This window comes from Vidua chalybeata, chromosome 21 (assembly GCF_026979565.1).
Source record: "Vidua chalybeata isolate OUT-0048 chromosome 21, bVidCha1 merged haplotype, whole genome shotgun sequence".
NCBI lineage: Eukaryota > Metazoa > Chordata > Aves > Passeriformes > Viduidae > Vidua > Vidua chalybeata.
In genome coordinates this window covers 3,940,375-3,966,795 of record NC_071550.1, presented here as the reverse complement: position 1 = coordinate 3,966,795, position 26,421 = coordinate 3,940,375, and the positions used below count along the sequence as shown (strand labels likewise).

Genomic DNA, 26,421 nt, shown 5'->3' with positions numbered 1-26,421 from the left:
ATGAATCCAAGGCTTCTCATAGGTTGCTGATAATATGTTCTACTGCACAGCTTAATATGATTTCAGCCCCCTGCGCTTGGATGCGGCTTCTCAAGACTCCATTAGGTTTAATTTCTCTGGAATTTTCCTTTGGTTTGGCCTCCAGCCCACAGAAGCAGCACCTGCAGGGCTCTCACATGGCCATGCCCATCAGCCATGGACTGGCCTCAGGCTACTGAAGGACAAGGGTGTGGAGCTGCCCTGCTTCAGCTGCGAGCCAAGCCTGGCCCATGGCACTGGCACACACCTGCACTGGTGGCTTTATAAGCACAGCCCTTGAGCTGGGACTGTCCCCTCAGGGCTGCCCTCACCATGGCTCGCTGGCACATCGTGGGCTTGGCCCTGTGCTCCTACCTCGGGGTAGCCTGGGCTGCGACCGTAAGTACAAAGGCTGGGTTTGCACCCTGAAGCTGAAGGGTTTCTCCTCCTGCCATTTGTCCTTGGGACTGTGGGGGAATTGCTGCTGCCTCTCTGCTCCCCAGGGCACCTGCAGGACGCCTGCACAGACACAGCTCCAGTGGCACCGGAGGGCTTTCCCCAGGGTGCCAAGGGCATGGATGGGGAGGGTGGCATGTGAATGTGTGGCAGTGTGGGAAGCCAGAGTTATGAAGGACAGAGCAATGGATTTTCTCTTCTCTGTGGTACCTCCTGCAGCTGGGTGTGGTGCTCACCGAGGGAGGATTTGTGGAAGGTGAGAGCAAGAAACTGGGACTCTTTGGGAGCTACATTGACATCTTCAAAGGGATTCCATTTGCTGCTCCTCCAAAGAGACTGGAAGACCCCCAACCTCACCCTGGCTGGGATGGTAAGGTCCAGCTTCTGAATGCCTTTGGTTTGGCGTTTTATTCTTGTTTTCTCTCTATAAGTCTGTTTTTCTCAAGCTAAAGATGTTCTTGCCTGCTTGCATCTAATAAGCACGGCCAAGAAAAAGCTCTTTGTCTCCTGAAGGGTCTGAGAGTCTGTGCCGAAATGTTCCCAAGAAACTCAAGTAACGCCGGGAATTAACAAAGCTCAGGCATGGCACGTGCACCTGCCTTCCCCATGCCTTGGCTGTCCAGAGCTGCTTCATAAGGGAAAGTCTCCCAGTTTGTCACGCCCTCATCCCAGGCACAGTGGCAGGGGAGGCTTTGCTGCCACTGCGCTGCACTCAGAGAGGAAAGGATGGGAGAGCAGACACCTTGCAACCAGAGAATGGAGTTGATGCCCTTAACTGGTTTCCCTCTTTCCTTGCAGGAACCTTGAAGGCAAAAGAATTCAAAAAACGCTGCATGCAGATGAAGCTGACACAGACTGATGTCCGCGGCAGCGAGGATTGTCTCTACCTGAACATCTGGGTCCCTCAAGAGAGAAAAGAGAGTATGAGCTTGGGAGGGACCTGGGATGGACTTTCCCACCTGCCTTGTGTGCACAGATTGTGCTGCAGCCGCTCTCAGCAGTTCTGTTCCATAGTGGGCAGGTGCTGAGCAGTGATTTTCAGGGGGAAAGGTGGGAACTGTGTCAGACAACATCCTACCTCACCTTCACCCCGTCGGGAGGGCCAGCCTCTTGAGCAGAGCAAGGATTTTCTTGCAGAGCATCGAGTCAGCTCCTGCCCAGGGCAGGTGGAGCGATGCTCAGGGAGGGGCTGAGGGGATGGAGGGGCAGCACCTCCCAGCTCAGTGCGGGCTCACTCTGCCCCTGTTCCTCTCCTCCCAGTCTCTACCAATCTGCCTGTGATGGTTTACATCTACGGCGGTGCCTTCCTGGTCGGAGGCAGCCAGGGAGCCAATTTCCTGGACAACTACCTGTACGATGGGGAGGAGATCGCCGTGCGGGGCAACGTCATCGTGGTGACCATCAACTACCGCCTGGGGCCGCTGGGCTTCCTGAGCACCGGGGACCAAAACCTGCCAGGTAGCACGGCTGATCCCTCCCCGGGGCCCTGTCCCGGGTGCCCGGTTGGACAGCTTGGCTGTGCCCCTGCTCACTGCCGGCTGATCTCTGTCCCTCAGGGAACTACGGGCTCAAGGACCAGCACATGGCCATTGCCTGGGTGAAGAGGAACATCAAGGCCTTTGGGGGTGACCCAGACAACATCACCATCTTTGGGGAATCGGCCGGTGCCGCCAGTGTCTCCCTGCAGGTGAACGGTCCTCGTTGGCTCCGATCTGAGCCCCTGCTCTGTCCGTGGCAGAGAGGGACGCCCTGGCACTCATCTGCTCTCCTCCCCGCCTGCTGCCTCACTAATGTCCTGCCCTGGCCAGGACAGCAGTGCTCAGCCTCAGGGCTTTGTAGCTGCTCCTCCTTCAGCCTCATCAATCCCACCAGTGCAGCCAGGGGTTCTGTGGAGAAGCAGCCTTTACTTTCCATGTCCCCCTCCTCTGCTCCTCTTCTCAACATCTCACTTTTTAACTTTAACTCCTGAGACTACTGAACACCCCAAGAGCTGGCAGTTTCCCCAGGCTGGGTGCACAAGCTGTGAGGTGATCAGTGGGGTCTGGTAGGCCATGGTCTCCTCAGGAGTTTGTACCCAAACCGCTCTTGTTTCCATTTTGCCCCCCAGACACTGTCTCCAAAGAACAAGGGCCTGTTCAAGAGAGCCATCAGCCAGAGTGGTGTTGGGGTCTGCAGCTGGGCCATCCAGAGGGACCCGCTCGTCTGGGCCAAAAAGGTAACATGCAAGTCGTACCTGGAAAACTATAAAAAGTAAAAAAAACAATTTCCTAGATGAGAGCCTGGCTAGGAAGGGATTGGGCAGGAGCTGTGCCCAACAGAGCTGTGTAAAGTCACTGCTTTGAGATTAAAATGAGATTAAAACTAACCCACATATCTGACTGCATAAAAACAACTCCAGGCTTTGGAGGTAATGTTAGGATGTTTCTCTCTCTCTTCTCCTGCAGCTTGGAGAAAAGATGGGCTGTCCCACAGACAACACCAACATCTTGGCCAACTGCCTCCGCAGCTCTGACCCCAAAGCCTTGACTCTGGCCTACCACCTGCAGCTCACCAACCTGCCCAGTAAGTCTCCTGGCCTGTGCTCTGGTACCTCACCCAAACTGGGCTCTCCAAACCTCCTGCAGGACACTGGGTCAACTGCCAGGAGTGTTGATGTGGTGCTTGTGCCCTTCAGAAAAGGGACATTAATGAGAGCCCTTGCAGTCACCTTTCCACAGGCAGATGCACATTGCACCTGATGAACACTGCCCACCTCAGCCTGTTCTCGGGATACACCAGACCCCACATCTGTGTTTCCTCACCACCTGACAAACTCCACTCTTGTCTCCTGCAGTGCCCCTGGTGCACACCCTCGCCCTCTCTCCGGTTGTGGATGGGGATTTCCTCCCAGACGTGCCCGAGAAGCTCTTTGCCAACGCTGCCGACATCGACTACGTGGCCGGGGTCAATGACATGGACGGGCACATCTTTGCCGGCATTGATTTACCCGCCATCAACCGCCCGCTGGTGAAAGTCACTGCGTGAGTCACAGATGCCCTTAGAACCCTCAGCAGGAGACATCTGCTCTTCAGTGTAGCTCCCAAACGCCAAGGAGTCACACTTGAGTGGACAGGGCACAACCTTCCAAGCAGGATGTCACTCCAAGCCTGGGTGCCCAGGCCTTTGGTTTCCGAGCCCAGAGCCTTTGAGAGGAAGGAGCAGGCAAGAGCCCTGCCCTACCTGAAGCTGCTGGTCAGTAATTAATTAATATCACTTGTCTTTGCAGTGACCAGGTCTATGATTTGGTCAAAGGCCTCACTGTGGACAGGGGCGAGGCTGGAGCCAACGCCACCTACAACATCTACACACAGAGCTGGGGTGACAAACCCGAGCAGGAGGTCGTGAAGAAGACAGTGGTGGAGCTGATCACTGACTACATCTTCCTGATTCCCACACAGCTGGCACTGGACCTGCACCTGCAGAATGCCAAGTGAGCAGCTCAGCCCTGGGGATGTTGCAGATGCAGGAGGGTTAGGGTGAGGATTGGAAATGGAAGTTAAAAATGGCCTCAGGATGTTTTCTCCTGAAACCGCCCCATGGGAGGTGATGCATGTGAGCACCTTCCAGTTCTGAATCTCTGGCCCTGACGGTATTTGGAGCGTTGGTTGGGATTTGCAGCCCTTTTTCTGCTTTCTCCTTGCCCAGCCAGTCTCTCTGATTTCCCAGGAGTGGCAAGACCTACAGCTACGTGTTCTCCGAGCCGTCCCGCATGCCCATCTACCCTGGCTGGGTCGGGGCAGACCATGCTGATGACCTGCAGTACGTGTTTGGGAAGCCCTTTGCCACCCCCCTGGGCTACTGGCCTAAGCACAGGACTGTCTCAGAGGCCATGATTGCTTACTGGACCAATTTTGCCAGGACTGGGTGAGTGTTTCCCATTACACATTGCGGGCTTGATGCAGCCCTTCAGGATGCTGGTTTTGTCCAGGAAGTTTTCAGGATCATTCCCAAAATCAGGATGTTCCATGTCTGTATTTTTTATTCCTGAATCCTGATGTTCATAGAGAAGTTAAGTTCCTTTGTGAAGCTGGGATGATGCCAGTGGGGATGGATGGCGGAGACTGCAGGTCATGAATTCACTTCTGGCAGGCAGAATTCCTACGGCTTGTCTCACTGTCAGATTCTCTCTTTTCCTCTCACTTAAAGCCTGACTTGAGCAGGCAGGGTTCCTGCCAAAACCTTCAAAACTGAGCTTCTGTGTCTCCTTTTTCCCCAGTGATCCCAACGAAGGGCATTCGGCTGTTCCCGTTTCCTGGCCAGCCTACACCAACAATGGCAGGTACTACCTGGATATCAACCACAAGATGAACAAGGACTCTGTGAAGCAGGACCTGAGATCCCAGTTTGTGACCTTCTGGAACTCCGTCTATATGAAGCTGCCACAGGTTGCTGACATCTCCCAGTCGGAGTTAACGTTCTGAAGCAAAAAAAACCCCCATGTTTTAGAAATCATTAAAGCCTTGCTTGTAGCTGAGTGGCTCTGTTTCTCTGTTTTCTGTTTCTCTGTGTTGGCTGTGACAGAGTTTCCTTGCTAATGTCAAGGTCAGGCAGGATGGAACATCCTGAGGGCAGCGTGTGTTCCCCTGGCTGTGACAGTCAGTTCTGGCCAAGCTGTCCTTGCAGCAAATTATATTCTCACCCTGACCTTTGTGCCCTTCACCTGCCGCCTTTTGCGGCGTAAAACATCGCTGAGATGACAGCTGAAGTTCTTAGGGACTAAAACCTTGTTTCAATGAGAATTAACACCACACTCCTTGCACAATCAGAGAAATGTACGGCTGTGTGTGAGCATTCAGCTCAGGATTGTTTTCCTTCATTGTCCAGGCAGGACAGGGACAAAAATAACCCACGGGGGGAGGTGGTTCTGCATCTGTTTACGGCGGCAAGCTGGGCTGAGGAGCCCCGAGCAGGACAGGACGAGCTCGGGCCGCCCTCAGGCCTCGCCCGCCCCGCAGGCCGAGCCCGGCCCGGCCTCGGAACCGTCGTGCGGCGGAACCTTCGTGCCGCGGCCCGCGGGGCGGCGCCGGCAGGGAGCGGCGCGGCAGCGATGGCGGCGGCGCGGCAGCGGGGCCCGCGGGGCTCGGCCGTGCTGGAGCTGCCCCGCGCCCCGCGCTTGGTGTGCGTGGAGTACCCGGGGCTCGTGCGGGACGTCGGGGCCATGCTGCGGACGCTGGGAGGAGAGCAGGGGGTGTCGCGGGTGAGGGGGGCCGGGGGGTGTGGGCTCGCTGGGCAGAGGGTGAGGGGCGGTGAGGCCGGCCCTGGGCGAGGGGATGGGGGCGGGAGGGGTCGGGGCCGGGGAGAGCCTCCAGTGGGGCCCTCTGTGTGAGTCCTTGCAGCCCAGCATGTCCCCACGCGGGGCCCATGGGTGGTTTGGGGGTGATGCCGCTTCCCTGCTGTCCCCGAGCACGGATTCAGGCGGTGTGCAGTAAAATCACGGAATCCTGGAATGGTTTGGGTTGAAAGGGACCATAAAGTTCATTCAATTCCACCCTTTTGCTGTGGGCAGGGACCCCTTCCACTAGACCAGCTTGCTCCAACCTGTCCTTCCAGGGATGGAGCAGCCACAGCTTCTCTGAGCACCCTGTGCCAGATCCTCCCCACCCTTACAGGGAAGACTTTCTTCCTCATATCCATATCCAGGATATTATATTTTTAATTTATTTCTTCCCGATAGCCAGGATGTGAGTGGCTGCGGGGGTTGCTGGGGCAGCAGTGATCCCCCTGGGGCTGTGTGAGGGGAACAGCCGGTGCCAGGGCAGCGTGTGGGGCTGGGGGCTGGCACAGCAGCGCAGGCTGTGTGGGTGGCACGCTGACAGGGGCTGTGCCCCCCTTGCTGACAGATCTACGCCGACCCTGCCAAAAGGCTGGAGCTGTATTTCCGCCCCAAGGACCCCTACTGCCACCCCGTGTGTGCCAACCGCTTCCCCACCTCCACCATGCTGCTCAGGGTCACGAGGAGGAGCAGGAAGAAGCAGCAGTTGGACCCCGAGGAACAAATCCAGCCAGAAGTCCAGTTTGAGATGGAGATTCTTGGGATTGTCACCACTGTTTACAAATTTCAAGGTAACCCTTGGGGTTGTGTGCACGTGGCTTAGAGGTGAGTGTGTTTGATGGGAAAGGGAAGTGTTTTTCCCTAAGCAGTTGAGGACTGGAAGGAAAATCAAGTGTTGTTACAGCCTCCTTGCTGGACAAACCTTTGCATAAACTTGTCAGACTCTTTTTCCTGAAAGTTCAGTGTGAGAAATATTGTTGGATTCACAACAAACTTCACAGTGTTTTAACTTTTGCTTCTTACAGGAATGTCTGACTTCCAGTACCTGGCAATGCACTCTGGCCCTGATGGCAAACAAACCTCCATGTATGACAAAGTCCTGATGCTCAAACCCGAGAAGGAAGAATTCTTCAACAGAGATTTACCTCTTTACATCCCACCACCCATTTTCTCACGTCTGGACACTCCTGTGGACTATTTTTATCGCCCAGATATACAGCACAGGTCAGTGTCTTTTCTCATGATATTTCACCCTTTTAATTTCCTGCCTTGTGCTGTTTTATCTCTCTTGATTTGGCAAAACAGAGGCAAAAAAACACCAGAAGCTGCCTGGCAGTGGCAGCCTCTGCAAAATTCCGCTTGAGGATTTGCCAGGTGAGGGGAGCTGGGCATGAGGTGAAGATGATGCCTGTCCCAGCTCACCTCACACAGTATGGGATGCAGGACACAGCTCCTGCCTGCTTCCAGAGGGCTGGAGCCAAGGGCAGGGTTTCCAAGGATCAATGCCATGTGTTCTGTGCTCTCCTGGCCCCACCTGGCTTTGCCAGAAGAACAATCTGGGAGATCTCCCACAAGAAACATCTTTTGTTTTCTCACTGTTGGCCTTCACTGTCAATTTTAAAAGAAAAAAAAAATCTAGATTGAGTTGGTAGTTCCCTCTTGCTTTGCCTCTGTCCCAGTGAGCAGCTGCAGTAGCTTCAGGAGAGCAAATGCAGAGGGCGAAACACATATTAAACAGTTATACATAATAATAAAAAATTAAACATAATATTAATTATTCTTTGATTATGCCCTTCATATTCTGTAGATGTTCAAATTACATATGGGTAATCAGATATACATCAGAGAAACTCTACCTATCTGAGGTGGTCTTCATGCTGTGAATTTATATTAGACACTGAACATTAATATGAAAGTAACTCCCCTTGGAGATAATACTTTGATGTATTAATAAAAAAGACTTCACAGTTCTTGTTTATCATAAATTAAGATTAATACACTTTCTTTTGCAGTTCTGTGTGAGATGAGTAATTTGTAGTGCAAGGAACATTGATAAAACACAGCCCATACAGCAGAGTTCAAATATTCAAAACTGAGGTCCAAATCCATGTCTCATAATATGTTTCCAACCCATTTCATACAGATCATTCCTGAGTGCTGCAGGGTTTTCTGCCAGCCAGGGCAGAGCTCCTCTTGTCAGTGTGCAAATTGATGTAGTTTAGAAGTTTTGGGATTTATTTAAATTTTCTTTCTTCAGTGGTGCCACGAGAGTCTTTTATGGTACCAGTGTGTGATCAAGGGAGGTTGGGCCAAAGTTAAACCAACCTATTGCTCACCCTTTTGTCTTTCCCTGTTCCTTAGGGAGGGATACAACAATCCCCAGGTGTCTGGTGAGAACCTGATTGGCCTCAGCAGGGCCCGGCGCCCACACAATGCCATCTTTGTCAACTTTGATGATGAAGAAATCCCAACTAAACCACTGGATGCTGCTGTACAGAACTGGAAGAAAGTGTGCACCAATCCTGTGGATAAAAAGGTGGAGGAAGAGCTGAGAAAGGTGTGTGCTTTATTCCTGGTCTGACCACTGTCCTGCAGCAAGCTGGGGAGGAAAAAGTACATTTTTTTCCCAGAAATTCTTGGTGATTGTAAGTGCCTGATACAATTGTGAGTAGATGCTACTGACTCTGCTGTGTTCATTTCAGTTCTGCAAGTCAAGCTTTGAATCTGTGGCTTGACTCACGTTAAGCCCCTTTTTGTTAACTCACATTAAGCCCCATTAAGCCACGAGTTCTCCCATCACCATCCAATAGCTCCTATGGAGGGCCAAAGGCCCTGATATGGACCTGAGTCCACTTGGAAAGCTGCTCTGCCTTTGGGAACCCCTTGCCACTGTTGTGTGGTTGCCTGTGTGTCATTTCAGCTCTTTGAAGTGCGTCCCGTGTGGTCTCGCAATGCAGTCAAAGCCAACATCAGTGTTCATCCAGACAAGCTGAAGGTGCTGCTGCCATATTTGGCCTATTACATGGTGAGTGGTACATCTGTGAGCAAGGGAGCATCACCTGGCTCTTCCTGGTCCTTCACCACTTCTGAGGTCCTGCCACTAAGTACCTGAGTTTAATTTAATGTGAAGAGACAGGGGGAAGGAAACGCTTTAGAACCAAAGTTGAAGCCAAGGAGGATTCAGTGACTGTTTGCTCCATAGGTTCTAACCACCTCTGCAGGTCAAACACTCCAAGTGACTGTTCACCTGGCAGTGGTAGCAGAATTTTTCCACACAAGCACTTGGCTGTGACCTTGCAGGTTGGTTTGTAAAAGCACACAAATATTTGTGCTTTGATGCTTTGATTGCCAAGTGTATAAATATTGGCATGGCAAGTGAGCAAAGAGCTGGTAAAACAAATACCTTCGGGCAATGAGGAAAAATATTAGAACTTTCCAAGGACCTTGGTACTGAAGGAAGTTGCAACACTGTGGTGCTTTTTTGTAATCATCTTCCCTCATGTGTTTGTGCAGTTAACAGGTCCTTGGAGAAGCTTATGGGTTAGGTTTGGGTATGACCCCAGAAAACACCCCGAAGCAAAGATTTATCAAGTGCTGGACTTCCGAATTCGCTGTGGAATGAAATATGGTAAAAGGGCCCAACCCACAGAGCTGCTCTCTCTGCTTTCTGGTTAATCCTGGTAGTATTTTTCTTTTTATGTGTTTTTCAAACTCTTTTGCCATATTTCTGCTCTGATGAACATGTCACCTTTTGAGCTTCTTGTTTACTGTAGTTCCTTTTAAAACTCCTGTAATACTTTGTTTCACAGTATGCAATAGCTCTTTCCTCATTTGGCACATTCTAAACTCTGCCTTTCCTCCTCCGTGTGTTCCAAGCCCAAGTGCATCCTCCTCCTCACTCAGGGGAGGCACCAAGCAGGAATTCTGGTGCTCACATAGCAGCTTTTCCTCAAGGACCTCAGCATTTCCTGCAGGATACTGGGTCTCAGACCTTGGATGTGGAGTTCCCTGCTCTGATTTTGCAAAGGAGAAGTTGAGGAAAAGGAGTTTCTGATGCCATCTAATAAGTCCATGACAGAGCTGGCATCCACTCATTGACATTAGATCACATTTCTAAATTAAAGGGTTTTGTTATCTCTTCTCCCCACCCTGCTAAAGCCAGCACATCCCAAACACCAGCCTGCCCTTCCCACACCAGGCCAGCCCTTGTGTTCCTTAGCTGGGGATATTCTGCAGAGTGCTTGCCCTCAGGTCATGACTGGATTTTGGTTTTCACCTCTAGGTTATGCTGCTACTGACATGCCTGTGAAAGCAAAACGCAGCACATACAACTACAGCCTGCCCATCACTGTCAAGAAACAAGGTATGCTGGGCCAGAAGGGCTGCCTGGCTCTTCTGCTTCTCTGTTTGCCCCATCCTAGTCACAGGTGGTGAAGGGGCTTCCTGTGTTCTAGCTGAGCCAAAACTGGAGCTTGTGTTCTGGTTATAATATTGCTGCTGTTAAGCCAGAGAAAAATCTGCTGGGAAGTGTTGTGGGAGTCTGGCTGAGGCACAATATCTGTTAGCAGGCAGGAGGGAGTTCTGCAAGCCACACTGGGCATTCAGAATTCACTGAGGTGCAGAGAATGGGGGAAGTTCTCTTTTCTATGTCAAAGGAGAGTAGAAAAGGTTAAAATTATGAACAAATGGGCTCTGGAAAAAGCTTCCCAAGTCAGCACTTTTCCTGGGACTGTCCAGTAACATCTCTGAAGAATGAGCAAAGCACATGCTCTGTTGCTGGTTGGTCTGGTTTTGTTGAATCAACAGAGAGAAGTGACAGTCCAATATGAAAAATGTCCCTTATTAGAACTCTTTGTTTTCCTTTCAGGAAGTCACACAGTCAGTGTTCACGACCTGAAACAGGGGCTGGGTTCAGCTGGTACATCTGGGGCAAAAAAGCCCCCCTCCAGCAGGTATAAGCTGAAGGTAAGCATGACTTTCTATACCAAAATCTTGAAATATCTCAGTGAAACTGGGATGTTTCCTGACTTACCAGTCATCAAGGGATCAGCTGTGAGTGAGTTGATGTGCTCAGATTTGCCTGGGAAACTCCCAGTTGGATATGGCACTGTGCAACACCACCTGAGTGTATTTTGTTACATGCTGCAAGGTGGTGCTTTCCACCCTCATCTTAGATGTGAGGAGAATTTTGCTTCAGTTGATGAAATTGGAACTTCAGGGGCAGCGAAGTGCAAAAAAATCACCATGTCTATCAGATCATGCTGCAAAATCCAACAGGGTGGAATAAATAAATAAATGAGTCTTACTATTCCTTTTTTTTCTAGAAGGAAGCCCATGATGCACTGCTAGGCAGTGACAGGCTGCAGACAGAGCTGCAGGCTGGAGGGGTGAAGTGTGTTCTCTGCACAGCAGTGCTGGTGTGACTGTGGCTGCAGGGACATTTTGGGGCATTCCTCATTCAGCTTTATCTTCTGCCACATACAGATTTATGCCTTAAAACTTGTTTCTCTTGGAAGTACCATGTTCTTGAATCGGCCCATTGGAAGTATTTTGATTACAGCATAAAATGCACATGAATCCTTTCCTTCTTTCCTCCTCTTAGGAATCCATCTACATTTTCCGAGAAGGAGCCTTACCCCCTTACCGACAGATGTTCTACCAGCTCTGTGACTTAAACGTGGAAAGGTACTGCACTCTGACAGCTGAGTCTTAGAGCCAGATTTCAAAGCCTGTTGTTTATACTCTGTCCATTCACCCCTCTCCCCCTGAGCAGGGACATCAGAGGTGTTTAGTTGCTCAATAAAAACAGAACAGTGTTTTCACACATGAACTTCCTTTCCCATCTGACTGTTATCTGGATAGCCAACTGTGCTGTTCCAGCTCAGTGAAGGGAAATGGAAGTAAACCAATCTGTCTCATTTGAAACTCACACCTGAGTGCAGGAGATTAACATTTCCTTCCCTTTTGCTGCTCTTTAGCCTGCAGAAGATCGTCCATCGGAATGACGGCACGGAGTCGGAATGCACGGAGCGGGACGGGTGGTGCCTTGCCAAGACAAGTGATGACCTGAGGGATAGCATGTCCCTGATGATAAAGCAGATCATCAGATCCACCAGACCTGGTAAGGATGCTTTGAACATGAGGATGTTGTCCTTGGCACTGAGGCAGAAGTGTTCCTGCATCTCCTGTGTGTTCTCTGGGATGTAGCTCATTCCAGTGTGGGAGATGAGGCTGTTGGCCTGCACTGGGAATGTGGGTTAGCATTAGGGATGGCTGGGAGTTAAGGTTTTCTATTTCATCTTCCCAGCATCAAAAGCCCTTCAGCTTTTAAGTGTCTTTTGCACAGTGATAATCAAGATCTTAATTCTGACGTATCTATTGGTGGCATTTTAGTTTTTATTGATATTATTGATTGACCAAGAAGCGAGGAGATGATTTCTTCATGATGCTGGGCCAAAGCAATAATATCCCAGTGAATTGGGTCAGAATGAGGCAGGAGAGGAGGCACAGCACTGCAGCTCTGCTGCTGTTCTGCTCTCCTTCCTGGAGTGTGGAGAGGGATTGCTCTGGGCTTGATCAGATTCTGTTAAGATGTGCAATATTAGCTGTGCCCCTGAGGCTGCTGCCTTCCTCTCACATGTTCTGGGAACCCAATTGCAAACACTCCCACATTGCACTGAGAGAGGCATCACAGTGTCTTTCTTTCTTCCCAATTTAAGCTCTTTTCTCAAATACAACAAGCAGTGAAGATGGCAAAGAACAGCTGGCATACGAGTCTGGAGAGGACGAGGATGATGAAGAGGAGGAGGAAGAGGACTTTAAGCCTTCTGATGGGAGTGAAAATGAAATGGAGACAGAAATTCTGGACTATGTGTGAACTCAGTGAGCAGTGTGGCTGCTGTGGACAGAACTGTCTCTGCTCTTGCTCCTTAAGAGCCAAGGGTTCAGGATCTGGGAAAGCAGAGCTTGTACTAAGCTGATGATGTTCTCTCTGCACTGACTGCTGGTGGGCAGCATTCTGGATGTTTGGGAGCCACTGCCTGCATTTTCAGAATTGCTGGCTGAGAAACCCTCCAGCAAGCTCAATGAATTCCCAAGAGCAAGCCCAGAATCCAAACCAGCTGGTAACACACCAGAATATGGGAGAAGCTGCATTCCCAGATCTCTCCATGTGTGGGAGTGCACTCTCTCCAGGTTGGTGGCCATGTGGAAAATAGAAAAGGTGCCTGAGGAGATGCTGGGAGAAGAAGCAGCCCAGTGCTGCTGGAGTCCCTAAGGCAGGTTTTGCCCGTCTGCTTGTCCAGAGGGAGTGAAAATACTGAGCCATGCCTTCAGCACTGAGCCCCACTGGTCGTCTTGGAAATAAAGCCAGCAGGAAAATACACTTTTCCCTTCCTGGGGTGTAGTGTTTGTTGTCCTCATTACCTGATACACTTCTCAGGTCTGTTTTGACTTCCCCAGCTAGCAGTTAGCAAGGACTGGAGGCAGCTGGCAGAGGGGCAGAGCTTCAGGTGCACAGAAGTTGGCCACTGCCAGCTGCATTGTTCCCACCAAATGAAAGCCCCAAAAAATTAAAGAGCTACTGGCATTTTCTAGATCTTGTGCATTCCCCAGTGTGTTGTGAGCACACCTGAAAGCTTCTTTTTTAAAAGGACTTAAGACCTCCTCCTCCACTGAGAGGCCCTATGGGCTGTTACAGTTCCTTTTAAAGCTATTACTTGTAACAAAAGTGGTAAACCCTACAAATTATACGTGGAAAATGCAACAGTTTCAATTCACAGGTTCAAAGGAATGAGGTTGATTTCAAAATTGAGCCGTGGTCCCTCAGCCAAAAAAGCCTGTTTTTCAAAACAAACTTCAACCCACAAGAGTGAACATGAAGTATGAACTCCCCCACAGTCAGGTCCATCCCTCTTTCTCCAGGAAGGTGCTGCCATTTTGGGGAAGGAGGACAGAACAAGCCCTGCCTTGGGGCAGAGACGTTTGAGCATCAGTATTTTATTGCAAAGACTAATTACATTGCTGTGTACAAGTCACACCGGGCAGTGTGCTCCTTCATTGAAGTGGTACAAAATACATACGGTACAGCCAGTCCCCCCGGTGGCACCGGCGGGAGGGGAGGGGACAGTCCCAGGGTGGGCAGGCACGGAGCAGAGGGAACACCCTCCCAGGGGTGCTGGTGCCCAGGGGAAGGGGCTTTGGGCAGGGGGGAGGCAGGAGGCTGCCCCTGCATCAGGGAGCCAAGAGCTCCCATCATGTGCATCATGGGCAGCGCCGCCCGCGGGGCCACGGGGCTGGAGGAGCTCCGTGCCAGCCACGCTCACACCCAAGCAGCCTCTTCCCCAGCAGCCCCAGCCCCTGGAGTGTGGTCCCTGTCCTGGAGCAGGGGAAGGCACCGCAACCACCTGGGAACTCTGACGGATGGGAAACGGGAAAGACCTGCTGGAATGACGCGCTTAAAAAACAGAGACGGAGGCAGGAGCAACAAAAGGTCCCCCTTTGGTTAGTGTTTCTTACAATGATTAAAACAAGCATGTCTGCCCCTGCTCGAGCAATTAGTGGTAGAGAATTTGGGAGGGGGGGCTGGCAGGGTCTGCACCCCGTGAGCACAGCAGAGCAATGCTGCTGCTGCTGCCAGCGTCCCTCCCAGCAGCCTTAAATACCAGGGGGGCACAGGACAGGGACTGGGCTGCAAGGGCAGGGGGAGGCTGGATTAGTAAAATGTACAAGTTTGCTTCTTCTATTTACAACCAATAAATACTGAAAAAAAAAAAATCAGTAAACTTTTTTGTTTTATACAAAAAAAAAAAAAAAAAGTCTCATTGCTGCTTCTCCCATAGTCAGTGTTTGAAAAAGTCCGGTTAAAGCCCAAGGTGAGTGGCACTTTCTGTGGGTCAGGCAGTGGCAGCTGGGGCACCTGGAGCACCCTGAGCTCTCCGGCCCCTCGTGTGCCCACGCAGACCCAAAGTCTCTATTTACACAGTTTCAAACAGAACTTTGCTCTCCTCCTCCTCAGGCTGGCAACGCTGGGGGCATGGCCTGAAGCTCCCCCTTGGCAGAAGAGACACTGGCATTTGATCTTTGGTGCAAGTTTGAACTGGCCCAGTCCAGCTGGAGGATGTGCTGGATCGGGAGAGGAGCGAGACCACGCAGGCTTCCAGCTGGGGAGAGCACGAGGCACCCACTCCATCATGGCACAGCCACAGGCTCCTCCACGGGGCTCAGCACTGGTGCAGGGCTGCATCCTTCCAGCTCACCTCCCAGCCCAGGGCACCCGTGGCGTCTCCCAAGGGAAGGACAGGCAGAGCTCTGCGGTGGTGGCAGGGAGGACAGACGTGGAGGTAACACTGGGAAAGCTGGGAAGGAGGCTTGGCAGCCCCTTCCAGGATGATGGTGGCTCCTGCTCTGCTCTGTCACACAGCCCCTCTGCAAGTCACTGCTCCTCGGCTCGCTCAGACACAAGGCACCTACGGCAGAGGCGGGCTCCAGCTCTGGGCTGGCCGGGCTGGCCGAGTGTCGCACCGTGGAAGGTTAAAAAAGCAAAACAAAACAAAAAATAGACAAATTCCCCCCGCTGCTGCCTTCCTGTGTAGAAAAAAAGACCTGATTGGAACGGGGGCTTGCGCAGAGAGAGGCGGAGACTGACACCAGTTGCCAAACTCTGAGCTCTGGGTGTGGAAGGGAGGTGCACGGCCGTCGCCCGTGGCTGAGGGTCACTCCTCTGCCCTGCAGGGCAGCGCAAGGACCGGCCACAGCCAAGCCCGGAGCAGCTGCCCCCAAGGCCCCGTCGGTGATGGGTGGCAGTGGGGCTGAGGCTAGAAGATGCCCTTGGCGATCTTCAGGCCTTTCTGCTTCATCCTGGGCAGGGTGGAGCTGGAGCCGTGCTTGATCTTCACCCCCTTGGAGAAGCCCCGCTTCTTGAGCACAAAGTCATAGTTGGCAGCGGAGTTCATGGCGTAGAAGACATTGGCGTTGTCGGGGATCTTCAGCTCTGGAAGTGAACAAAGATGAGGGTCAGTCAGGTGCCCTTTCCTTGAAAAGGGACCAGAGTGGGGCTAAGATTTGTTTCCAGGTGCTGGGACGCCTCTTGCTGTAACCTCTCATCCCAGCTCCAGCCCAGTGCTGCCCCGGGAAGCCCCCACACCCCAGCACACACACACACCTCTCTCCTCCGAGATGATCTGGACAAGCTCATAGTCTTCAGGCCGGTCCCCATCCAGGTTGTGTTTGGCCATGGCCTTGCGAATAACCACGGGGGTCTTGTCCTGGCTCGTCACCTGTGAGCACAGAGTGCTGGGAGCTCAGAGCACTGCTAAAGCCTCCCACTCCTTCCAAAATGTGCCACGCCCATATCTAAACAGGACAAGCCACCCACCCCTCCCTGGTGCTTCCCTGGGGACCTTACTAACCAGGATGCTCTTGTACATGTTGCCGTTGTCCACAGCCAGGCTGACTCGGATGATGCAGCAGTCGTCGACCTGCTGGTTGTAGAGGGGCAGCGAGAGTGAGGAGTAGCTGGAGATGCCGGAGACCGAGCGCTTGTGTGTGCGGGAGGCCGTCACCGGCGTGGAGGAGACGGAAGAGGAGGAGGCACTGCTGGAGCCTGAGCCGATGCCTGATGTGTCCAGGGAAGAGAGGGAGGTGGATTCCCAGAACTGGAGGGCAGGGAGGAGAGGGGATGCGGAGGACACAGTGGGTTTAGCTTCTCCATCGGCCACAGACGGGGCGTACCAGCGCTGGGGGAGGGAGGCCAGAGGGATCTCACTGACCTGTGACAACGGGGGACCGACACAACTACAGCCACCGGAGGCACGAGAGCCTTGCCGTGCTGCCGGAGCAGCCAAGGGCAGGGGCCTCCCGAGCAGCCCCCGGGCCCCCCGCCTGCTCCCCCCAGCCCCAGCGCCAGGGCAGAGGTGGGACAGTCCCCACACGATGGCCACAGTGGCCCTGGGACCCCTGGGCCCTGAGAGCTGCCACGTACCTTCTTCTCCTGGCAGTCGGGGGACTCGGGGATGAAGCTGATGTTGATCTCCTCGACGTCGGAGCTGCTGGAGCCGGCGGAGGTGACGCTCACTGAGTCAGTGGCGTCCCCACTGCACAGGTACTGCCCACACTTGAGCTGGTCGAAGGATTTCGAGTGGGAGCTGCCGCTGGCACAGGGCTCGGTGCTCGGTGGCTGCCGGCTGCCAGGAGAGAGGTGGGGCAGGTGAGAAGGGAGCAGGGTGAGGGTGCATTTGGCTGGCAGGACAGTGGCCATGCCCGCTGGTCCCCTGCAATGTCCAGCCAGAGATGCCCCACGCTGGCCCCCACCTCCCGCCGGGGACTCACTCGCTCCATCTCTTGATGATGCCCGTGTTTTTCTTGGCCTTCAACGTGTTGCTGGCTGACTCTGACAGTGGCTCAATCTCACACGACAGCCCATAGCTGGGAGAGGAGAGAGGAGGGTTTGAGCTCCCTGTGCTGCCACCAAGTGTGAGGGTGGTAGAGCAGAGAGGGGAGCATGGAGCAGCTGCTGCTGTCAGAGGAAATGAGTGGTGGGACCTCCTGAGGCACCAGCACAGCCCCAGACCCCTCTCACTCACCTCTCGGCCTCGCTGAGCCGCTCCAGGCTGTGGAACCACTCCACGAACTGGTCCTCCTGGGTGAAGCTGTAGTTGTTGCAGGCTGACTGGAGCAGCTTGATCTGCGCAATGACTTCGAACTCCTGCAGCAAATGGAAGCCATGAGACCAGAATCCCCTCCCCCAAAACTGAAGAGCACAAAGGAAAAAAAAGGAGAGGGATCAAGCCCGAAGTGACTGGCACAGCCTGTGATTGCACCAGGTAAGCCCTGCTGTGCAGCTGCCAGGGCAAAGCTCTCACCTTCCTTCTCTTCTCAAAGTTGATCAGCCCACCCTGGAAAAGAAAGAGATGAAGGTCAGTATGGAGCAGGCAGAAGAATATTGCTCCCTCCCCTGTCTATCTCTGTCTTGCTGCCACTGCAGTGTGAGTAACCCTGCTGAGAAAAAGTAGCCCATTTCCTTGGGACAGAGGTGGATGGGCAGAGTTGGATATGGGATGTGGTGTGGGATACAGGATGTGCAGTGTGGGACACAGGATACAGGGGGGACCAGCCTTCCTTTTATCAGCCCAAGCTCTGGGAGGAAGGGGAGGACAGGGAGGAGGTACATACATCCAGGAAATCCTTCATGGCCGTGTCCAGCATCACCAGGTCCGTCAGGAAGGTGCCAAGGTAGGGAATGGTGCCCTGCATCACGCCCTGTGGGGACAGAAGGGGCAGTGGGGTCAGCAGAGCTGGGACCAGCCCAGGCAGCTGCTGGGGACGGGGCACAGGGACAGCCCTGCCAGACTCACCATCTCTCGCTGCTGCTGCTGCCGCTTCTGAGCCCTCTTTGGGTTGATCTCCAAGGTGGCAAATTTGGATGTGCCCTCCTGGATGATGGGGAGAGGTGGGATCAGCACAGGTGGGAAATAGCACTAATACCTATTAGCTAAAATTCACACCCATTTTCATTTATATAACTTTCATTGTAGGAAAGAGGAGGAAATCAAAGCTTTTTCATGGCTCACAGAGAGGAGAGCCTTAGTGGATAGGAACTGCTGCTCTCATTTCTGTATAAATGCCTCCCTAATGGGATGTTTTGTTCCCTTTTGCATTTTGTTTCCTCTCAGTCCCTAAACCAGAGCTAGGCTGGGATCTGTGGAGAAGCTCCACATGGAATAAAGACAGTTTTGCTGCAGCCTTTCACCAACTCCACCACCCCACCCAGAATCAAGAGGACTTTGCACAAGACTGTTAACATGCAGGTGCCTCTGGGGACAAGCTATCACCTGGTGTTCTGGATCCCATCCCAGTGCTTATCTGTTCCCTGAATTGATTTGTCAACTCCAAGTAGTAAGTTTTGGGTGGAGAAACAGAAATTCCAGCCTTGGTCTGAAACCCCTGCCTGCTCCCCAGACTCAGCACACCCTGCCTGCACCCATGCCTGCGACTCCAGCAGCTCTGCCAGGGCTTTATCCCTGTGGCTGGAAAGCTGAGCTGCCTGCCAGGAACAGGGCAATGTGGGTCCTCCTTCCCCTTACCTTGATGAGAAGCTCCCGGCTCAGCGAGTGGTTGTTCTCGTCGGAGAAGATCTCTGAGAGCTCATGGAACGTGCGGAAGCTCTCCCTGCACAGGGGCAACAAGGGGAAAAGTCAGCAATGCTGCCATGGTGGGGTTTCCTCCTTGGGCTCTCTTCTGCTCACCCAAATGACCCCAGTTGTGCTCAGCTCCTTGCTGTTTGGGAGCTATTCCAAGGTGTTTCACATGGAAGGGTGAGGTGATGATGCTTTTATTTCCTCACCCTCCTTAGGTCTCTGACACCTTACACTGGTGCCTGGGTTTTGGGCACGCTCCAGGAGGCAATGCTGGAGCTGAGGTGATCCTATTGACACGTTCAAGTGCCACAGCACATTCTTCCCCTTGGAAGCAGCCCTGCAGGAGCTCCTTACCGCAGGACCTCGTCCCAGGTCTTCTTCAGCCGGTGCACGGCGTTGCACTGCAGGGCCGAGAGGATGGCTCGGAGCGAGGAGAAGTTCTTCAGGATGCGGCACTCCTGAGGGCAGACAAGGAGATAATGGGATTCGGGTGAAAAAAAGCTGGAGGATCTGCTGGTATTCCAGCAGGGCAAAAGCTCATCCCTTGGGTGGAGGTGGGAGGGGAGCTGTCCTACCCGAGCCACTTCGATCCACCGCTCCACCACCTTGGCCCTCTGCTGCGGCTTCAGGGACCTGTCCCCGAGACAAGTGGCGATGACACAGTTGGCCACACTGTTGAACTGGGAGACTGTGGCACGGATGGTGGGGGCCAGGTGCTCTTTGCCCTTCTTGTCCCTCTGGGACCAGATACAGCCCAGGCAGTGGTAAGGCACCACTTTCTTGAACAGCTCCTGGAAGATAAAGGGATGGAGAAGGGCTACTTTGTGTTCTCTGGGGAGAGAACAGGCCAGGAGGAAAAAGGGATGGGAAGAGCCAGGCCTGTGCCCAGAGCACCACTGACCCAGCTGGTGGGTGACTACTCACAGCATCCATCAGTGTGAACTGTTCTGCCACCATCTCTGGGGAGAAGGAGAGGAAATCTGGCTTCCCATCCCCAACCCCGTTCTCTTCCACCAGCTGGAAGGTGCAGCTGCCGTGGTCCACAGCTGCAGGAGACAAGGGTGAGGCTGAGCACTGCAGTGCCCACACCAGCCCCCTGCAGACACCCACACCCCACCTCCCGGGCTCTTCATTCCCATCTGGCTTTGCACCTCCAGCAACAAGGCTCAGATAAAAGGATAGTCATTTTAAACCTGGGTGCAAGTGTCTACAGAGGATTAAAGGCAGATCTGCTAATCCATTTAGAAATCCCATCCCTGCTGCAGTTGGATTGGCTTCCCAGTGACCCCCCCTGTAAACAGATTTCATGAGTGTTCAGCCACGTGGCTCAGGTTTTGGAGACCCTCGATGCCAACCAGCAGCATTCCCTCCACCTGCAGCCCCAGATAAGCTCTACAAGCCAGGGGAGGACCCCACCTTCAGCCTCGGCCTCGCTCTGCTCTTGCTGCTGGAACTGGGCCAGCAGGATGCGGGCTCGGCGCTCCAGGTCGGAGCCGGGGATGTTGTGGCGCACGTAGGAGATGAGCTGCTTGAGGCAGGCAAAGTCGGGGGGCTTGCGGAAATCCTCCGAGTACTGGTCCAGCCAGGCCCCCAGGATGGAGGAGATGGTGCTGCAGGAAGGGGGAAAACACAGGTAAAGAGAATCAGGTGCCAGGAGAAACCTGTGTGCACCCCCACAAGCCCAGGAGCAGCGCTGGCACGACACAGCCCTCCCAAAGAGCTGCCAGCAGAGCCACCACAGCACAGGCAGACTTACTTCTTCAGCTCCATCCTCTCGTCCACAGTGTGCCTGGCGTGGTCCCCGTTTGCCTGCACGTGGAGTTTGCCATACCTGGTGGGGCAGAGGGGAGGCAGTGAGCACCCTGCACTCAGCTGCCTCTCAGAGCAGCCTCTTCTCATCCACATCACCCCCAGCTCTGCCACGGGGCCAGGATGAACCTGCTATGCAGTGTCCTGCTCCCCTCCCTCTGCCACAACCCCCCTGTTAGAGGAAGAGGGAAGCAGCCAGCACTGGCCACCTCACTGGAAGAGCTCCAGCTTTCCAGAAAGTTGTGTCCTCCCTGCCCTGTCCCAAAACCCTCACGCTGATGGAGCTGGGAGAAGCCACCAAACCCCCAAGGCATTGCAGCAGAAGATGCTGGGGCTTTCCTGGGCACCCCCAGCTGTGTGCTGGGGCTCAGGGCAGCCTCACCTGTTAAGCAGCAGGTCCAGCACTTGCTTGGTGGTGGCGAAGGCCCGGTAGGTGCACAGGAAGATGGTGACATAGGTGGAGTCATTGCCCTTGAAGGCTGAGACCAGGTACTCCACCAGCTTCTCCAAGGTCCCGGCTTTTATCGTCCGCACCTTGCACGTCTCGTAGAGGTTTAAGGCTGACTCATTCTCAAACTGCCAGGACAGGAGCAGAAGTCAGTGGGCTGGGTGAAGACAGACACCACCAAGTGCAAAGTGTTCCCAGCAGCTTCACAAGTTCAGGGCTAGGCTGGGATCCCCACAGTGCCTGAGGTCTCCTGACTGGAAAAGGAAAGCTGAGTCTCCTCAGACAGCAAACACCAGCAACCCAGCTGAGAACACCTGAGCACTTGGGAAACCCCAGGAAATGCCTCAGAGCTGCCAAAATCTACATACAAATTGGAGTTGCCCTATTTTTCAAAATGGGGCTGCAGATTGTTTCACCTGTACCCCTTCCCATGCAGCAGAGGGCAAGGGTGCTCCCACTCCCTGCTCCCAAATCAGTACATGATTCCCATGGCAGGGAAACATCTGAATCCTCCCCGGTGGCAGGAGGAGCCCCCAGCTTACCCCCAGCCAGCGCTGCCCTTTGTTGGCCGTGTGGTGGAGCTGCACTTTCCGGAGGGATATGCTGTAGATCACACCATCCTCCAGCTCTTCTCCGATCTCCTGTGTGGAGCTCTGCATGGAAAGACAAGATACACCATGAGATAAGGAGAGCAAAGCGTGGCAGGGATGCTTTTGTGGCTCCTACAAGGGATCCCAGCAAGCCAAAGGCAGCAGCTGGCTGGCAGTGAGTCTCCCTCACCTGCTCAGAAATGTAAACCGGGTGACACCAGTGTGTCTGGCTGGCTGAGCCTGCCCACAGTGGAGCCAGGACTTTGGGAAGCTGCTTTTGGTCTGTCCCACATCCCCTGGCTCCATGTCTCAGCCCTTCAGCAAAGCCAGGCTGTGCCAGAGCAAGGTGAGACCCCTCACAAGGCAGGGGAAGGGACAGTGACAGCACTGGCTGCTCCTCTCCCCAAGTCTCTGCCTCTCCCGTGAGGTGACACTGGCTCCTGGTCTGAGCAGAGTCTCAGTGATCTGAACCAAGCACCCTGGTGCACTTCCCTAATAAATAATCACTGTCAAACCAAGCTGCCCACAGCACCAGGCAGAAATCCAAAGCTCAAAGCTGGGGGAAATCCCAGAGATCTGCACCAGGGTGGGATCAGGCACAGCCAGGACCAGTCTGGGCACAGGGTTCAGGCAGCTCTGGGTGACAGGCATCCAATTCTGAGGCTCCCATTTCTGCTCTGGAGGATGGAGAGCACCAACAATTCGGCAAGGAAAGGGGTGATGCTTCTCAGAGCAGATCCCCGGGCACACGCCTCCCCCAGCACCACACACCAGCACGGGCTCAGCAGCAGCTCCAGCCCCACAAGGACAGTTTGGTTCCCTCCTCCTCCTCCTCCCTAACCACGCTCTGCTGAGTCAGTGCCTCCCTTAAGAAGATTTATCCAGATCCATTTAAACACTGCAGGGATCTCCCCCGCCCTCCATCCCCCTCACCAAATGGCAGGGCATGGACGAACACTCACCAAAACCCACAGCTCAGCAGAAGGAGAAAATGCCCGAAAGCAGAAAGCTGGTTAGAGGGGGAGTGACCATCACTGGGACACAGGGCTGAGGGGACAAACCTCTCCTGCCAGAGCCAGCCCTCAGCTTTCCCTGCAACTGCCCCCCAAAGAGCCCTGAGCATTGGCAACAACTGACAGCATTGACACGGCGCTCACTGAGGAAGAAAGTGCCATGAAAGGATTTAGGATGGAGCCCCAGAAGTGACGCTGCTCCCTGCAAAAAAATCCTCCCCCAAACTGCCCTGTGAACACAGGGACAGCCACAGCCAGGCTCAGAAGAGGCTGCACACCTCAGGAAACAGGAGCAGAACACCTGAGCTGATGGATGGATCCCACATGCACCCAAATGCTTTTGAAGCACCCTCCTTTATCAGCACCACCACAGCAGTGCTCACTGCTCTGCTCAAGCCACGGGCTTGTTCCTCACAAGGAATCAAGGCAGGGAAGCACAGCCAGCCCAGAGACTAAGGGGAAGCTTGAAAAAGCCTCTCATTCATGGCTGTGATGAATGAGGGCAGAGAATCCCCCTGGGCAGGGTTACTGACTTTTTCCCTTTCTGCTGAACCTGCTTTTCTCACTTTGTGCCAGACTATGGAGAGGTTTGGTTTGCTGAAGTTCAGGGAGTTGTGAGGCTCTGCTGTGAACATCAGGAGCTTTTCCCAGGGTTCATTGAGCAACCCTGAGAGCACCCACATGAGGCAGCAGACACCAAACATCCTTCCTGGCACCTGCGTCTGTCCCTCTCTTGTTCTGTGCTCTGGGATAAATTATGGCACAAACTGTGTTCAAGTACACTGCCCTGGGGACTGGCACAACCTTGGGAGAGGCTGCCAGCACAGCTAAAGCTTTGTGTCCACTCTGGATCAACCATCTGCACTGACAGCACCTAACCAAGCTGGCCTTCTTCCACCTTTAGATGCTGTTTCCAAAAAAAACCCAAACAACAACAACAACAAACCACCAAAGAAAAGCCATGGAAACACTTCCTAATTTGTCCTAGGCTCTTTCCCAGCCTTCATCACCCAGCCTGCACGCCTCTGTGTACCTCCCATTTAAGCTGAGAGGAAAGCTCTGGGTCCAGCAGGACCAGAGCCTTGTACAGTCTAACTCAGAAAAGGGATTTGGCTGAGCAGTTGTAAACCCCAGACAAAAATATCAAGAAAAATCAGATGCTTGCTGGCATGCAATTAAATTCATAAATTAAATCATATGGGAGGAAAAAACCACCTCAGGATCAACCCATGAATCATTGGCAACTGCTGTGCAACTACAGTGGAAAGTATTGCCACAATTGTGCAGGGTTTTCACTCTGCATTTCATGTCACGTGCAGGGAATACACCCCATTCTGATGTGCAGAAAAGCAAATTTCATTTCCTTCCCATATCCAAGAATGCCAGATTCATTCATTTTTTGCCTTGCTGACTTGTGTGATATCCCCCAAAGTTCCCCCTTTGCAAACCACACACGAAGGCCGTGGCTTCCCAGCGGTCTGCAGGCTCCTGCCAAGAGCCAGGAGAGCTGCTACACTGGGACATTCTAAAATTTGGCTATTTATATTCCGTGTGAGCTTCCTCTTTCCTCCGGCTGCTCCTCCGAGATGCTGATTGTGCATTCCGCACATGTTGGTTAAAAACCAACCCAAAGCAAAAAAGCAGCAGCAGGACAGAGCCAGAGGAGTCTCATTCCAACACCTGCACCAAGCACACATTTCTCCCCTTGCAGGTGAGGAGATGAGCTGGGAGCAGGACAGGGACAGACTCAAAACCTTGACCTGTGGCTTATGTTTGTGCTGGCCACCCAGAATCCTGCGCTCACATCAGGATTTCCAGCGAGTCAACCAAAGCTGAATGCCTTCAAAATGGTCTCTAAAGAGATGAGTGCTGGTAAATATTGCAACAGTCACTGCTCCCCACTGCCTGCCCTGCACATCTGCTGGAATTTTCTGCCCCTCAGAAGAAGGGAACATGAGTCAGGCTCAGCCAGCACACAAATCCTCCTCCACCTCAGCCTGAGGGTGAGGCACGGGTGAACAACCCCTTGTGTTGGCACAAGGGATGAATCCAACAGGCCCAGGCAGTGCTTTAAACGTCTGCAACAAGATTTGATGGTTATGGCATCTGCACTTTCCATCAAATTCATACAGGTGGGACCCAGCAGCCCAGAAAGTGAGGTCCAATGCATTTCAAGATGGGCACCAAGAAAAGAGAATACACAGAAAAATGAAGGTTTGGTTTGCTTCCTCCAGCTCAGTGTGCAGTCCTGGTCCTCTCCACACAGCAGGAAAAAGGCCTCTAGCTAGAGGGGCACAAGGAAAAGCCACATGTTTAACTCTCCCCAGTTGTGCAGAGCAGAGGCTTTTGCAGAAGCAGCCGTGAGTGAACTCTGCAGGAGTTCATCCCCTGAAATATGAAACGGGAGTCTGCACCAGATGGCTGCCCTGGGCCTGGGGACTGCCTCTTCCAATTGCAGCCAGCCCTGGAGCTCCCACTGATGGTTCAAAGCTTTTGTGACTACACCAGGGAGGAATTCCTGCTCCGTGCAATAAACTCTTCTGCTCTCTGGTGAATGTTCTTGTACTCGGCGTGGTGTCAAACCCCACGTCTTCACACAGAGGATTAATAAGGAGCTCTAAGATGCAGCCAAGGTTTGTGAGCCTGGAGGAAGGGTGTGAGGGACCCTGAGAGCCAGGCAGAGAGCAGCAGCAGCAGGGACTCTGCCTTCGGCTCTTCCCAACAGATGAAAGGAGGAGAAAATGCAAAAGCCAAACAGCAAAGAAAAACATTGGCTCAGGCTCTGCATTTTGGAAAGTGTTTTTGCTCAGTCACTAAGGTGGTTTTAGTAAAACAGGAGCAAAATGCGGGATTAAGTGAGAGCATGGCAGCATCCCCACACTTACACACAGACAATTACCCAACAATTACCAGGTCTTAAGAGCTCTGGTCCCACGTGCCCCAGGTTAGCACACAGGCCTCCAAAGGCACAAAAATAATGAACTGTTACTGGAAAAAGGTATTAATTTCAGCACACATGGAGGAGGCACAACTGCTTAAAGTGCTTTTGCTGATGCTCTCTGGACCACAGCTGGTTTAACAATCAAGATATTTGTGTTACTCTGCTCCCTTTTCTGTTGAGTTACACAAAACCCCTGTTCCACAGACAGGTACAGAGCAGCACCGAGAGTCTCTCTGCACCGTGATTTCAAAGGGGCTGCTGCTACCAGTCACAAGAGAGGAGCAAACACTAACCCTGCCCGTGGGAAGCCAGGAATGTGTGCCTGCTGGGAATTAACAGTCCCACTGGTTAACGAGACAAGAAAAGGCAGAGCTGAGCCTCGGAGACGTCACCAGGGGTTTCCCATTGAAGCTCCACGCTTGCACAAGCTCAAAAGAACCCAATTTTTTCTGGTGGTAAAGCCAGAAACAGCAAGTGGGAGTTTGGTCTTTACAGTCTTCTCAGAATGATCCCTTCCCACTAGCAACGGGAAATGGGCCTTTCTGGGAAGGAAGGAAACCAGCTCCAGCACAGCCCATGTCCAACACCAACCCCCAGTGCACTTTCATTTCACCCCCAAGGAGCAGCAGCCACTCTGGGACCTCTTCTGCAAAGGCGAGTGCATGACATTATGTAAAAGGAAATAGGAAAAAAAGTCAC

At 53.1% G+C, this 26,421-nt stretch overlaps 3 protein-coding genes across 6 annotated transcripts in view; 2 read left to right on the top strand and 1 right to left on the bottom strand.

Moving 5' to 3' along the window:
• Positions 1-351: 351 nt before the first annotated feature.
• On the top strand, positions 352-5,543 carry LOC128798722 (bile salt-activated lipase-like). Its single transcript, XM_053962500.1, has 11 exons — positions 352-417; positions 694-844; positions 1,030-1,395; positions 1,735-1,932; positions 2,031-2,161; positions 2,582-2,689; positions 2,919-3,036; positions 3,308-3,494; positions 3,740-3,943; positions 4,180-4,377; positions 4,730-5,543. Exons 1-11 carry the CDS (start codon positions 352-354, stop codon positions 4,932-4,934), a joined length of 1,932 nt encoding a protein of 643 aa, XP_053818475.1. The 3' UTR covers positions 4,935-5,543.
• Positions 5,544-5,554: 11 nt separating this feature from the next.
• On the top strand, positions 5,555-13,169 carry GTF3C5 (general transcription factor IIIC subunit 5). Its single transcript, XM_053961859.1, has 11 exons — positions 5,555-5,710; positions 6,354-6,576; positions 6,811-7,009; positions 8,147-8,342; positions 8,706-8,810; positions 9,299-9,413; positions 10,068-10,148; positions 10,653-10,750; positions 11,388-11,470; positions 11,764-11,906; positions 12,505-13,169. Exons 1-11 carry the CDS (start codon positions 5,561-5,563, stop codon positions 12,660-12,662), a joined length of 1,551 nt encoding a protein of 516 aa, XP_053817834.1. The 5' UTR covers positions 5,555-5,560; the 3' UTR covers positions 12,663-13,169.
• A 598-nt stretch (positions 13,170-13,767) lies between these two features.
• Positions 13,768-26,421, bottom strand: part of RALGDS (ral guanine nucleotide dissociation stimulator) — a 57,194-nt gene continuing 44,540 nt past the window's right edge. For 2 of the 4 annotated variants that reach the window (XM_053961858.1, XM_053961855.1), the window contains exons 2-18: positions 21,721-21,831; positions 21,113-21,306; positions 20,678-20,752; positions 20,338-20,531; positions 19,846-19,967; positions 19,497-19,712; positions 19,276-19,379; positions 18,868-18,952; positions 18,139-18,216; positions 17,957-18,043; positions 17,647-17,679; positions 17,368-17,489; positions 17,114-17,209; positions 16,767-16,968; positions 16,195-16,554; positions 15,948-16,062; positions 13,768-15,776 (exon numbers count right to left, since the gene is read on the bottom strand). In XM_053961858.1, the coding sequence (XP_053817833.1) occupies positions 15,601-15,776; positions 15,948-16,062; positions 16,195-16,554; positions 16,767-16,968; positions 17,114-17,209; positions 17,368-17,489; positions 17,647-17,679; positions 17,957-18,043; positions 18,139-18,216; positions 18,868-18,952; positions 19,276-19,379; positions 19,497-19,712; positions 19,846-19,967; positions 20,338-20,531; positions 20,678-20,752; positions 21,113-21,306; positions 21,721-21,831 (2,370 nt within the window). In that variant the 3' untranslated portion in view covers positions 13,768-15,600. The remainder of the gene's footprint in view (positions 15,777-15,947; positions 16,063-16,194; positions 16,555-16,766; positions 16,969-17,113; positions 17,210-17,367; positions 17,490-17,646; positions 17,680-17,956; positions 18,044-18,138; positions 18,217-18,867; positions 18,953-19,275; positions 19,380-19,496; positions 19,713-19,845; positions 19,968-20,337; positions 20,532-20,677; positions 20,753-21,112; positions 21,307-21,720; positions 21,832-26,421) is intronic. The other 2 variants (XM_053961856.1, XM_053961857.1) reach the window with 2 other exon arrangements.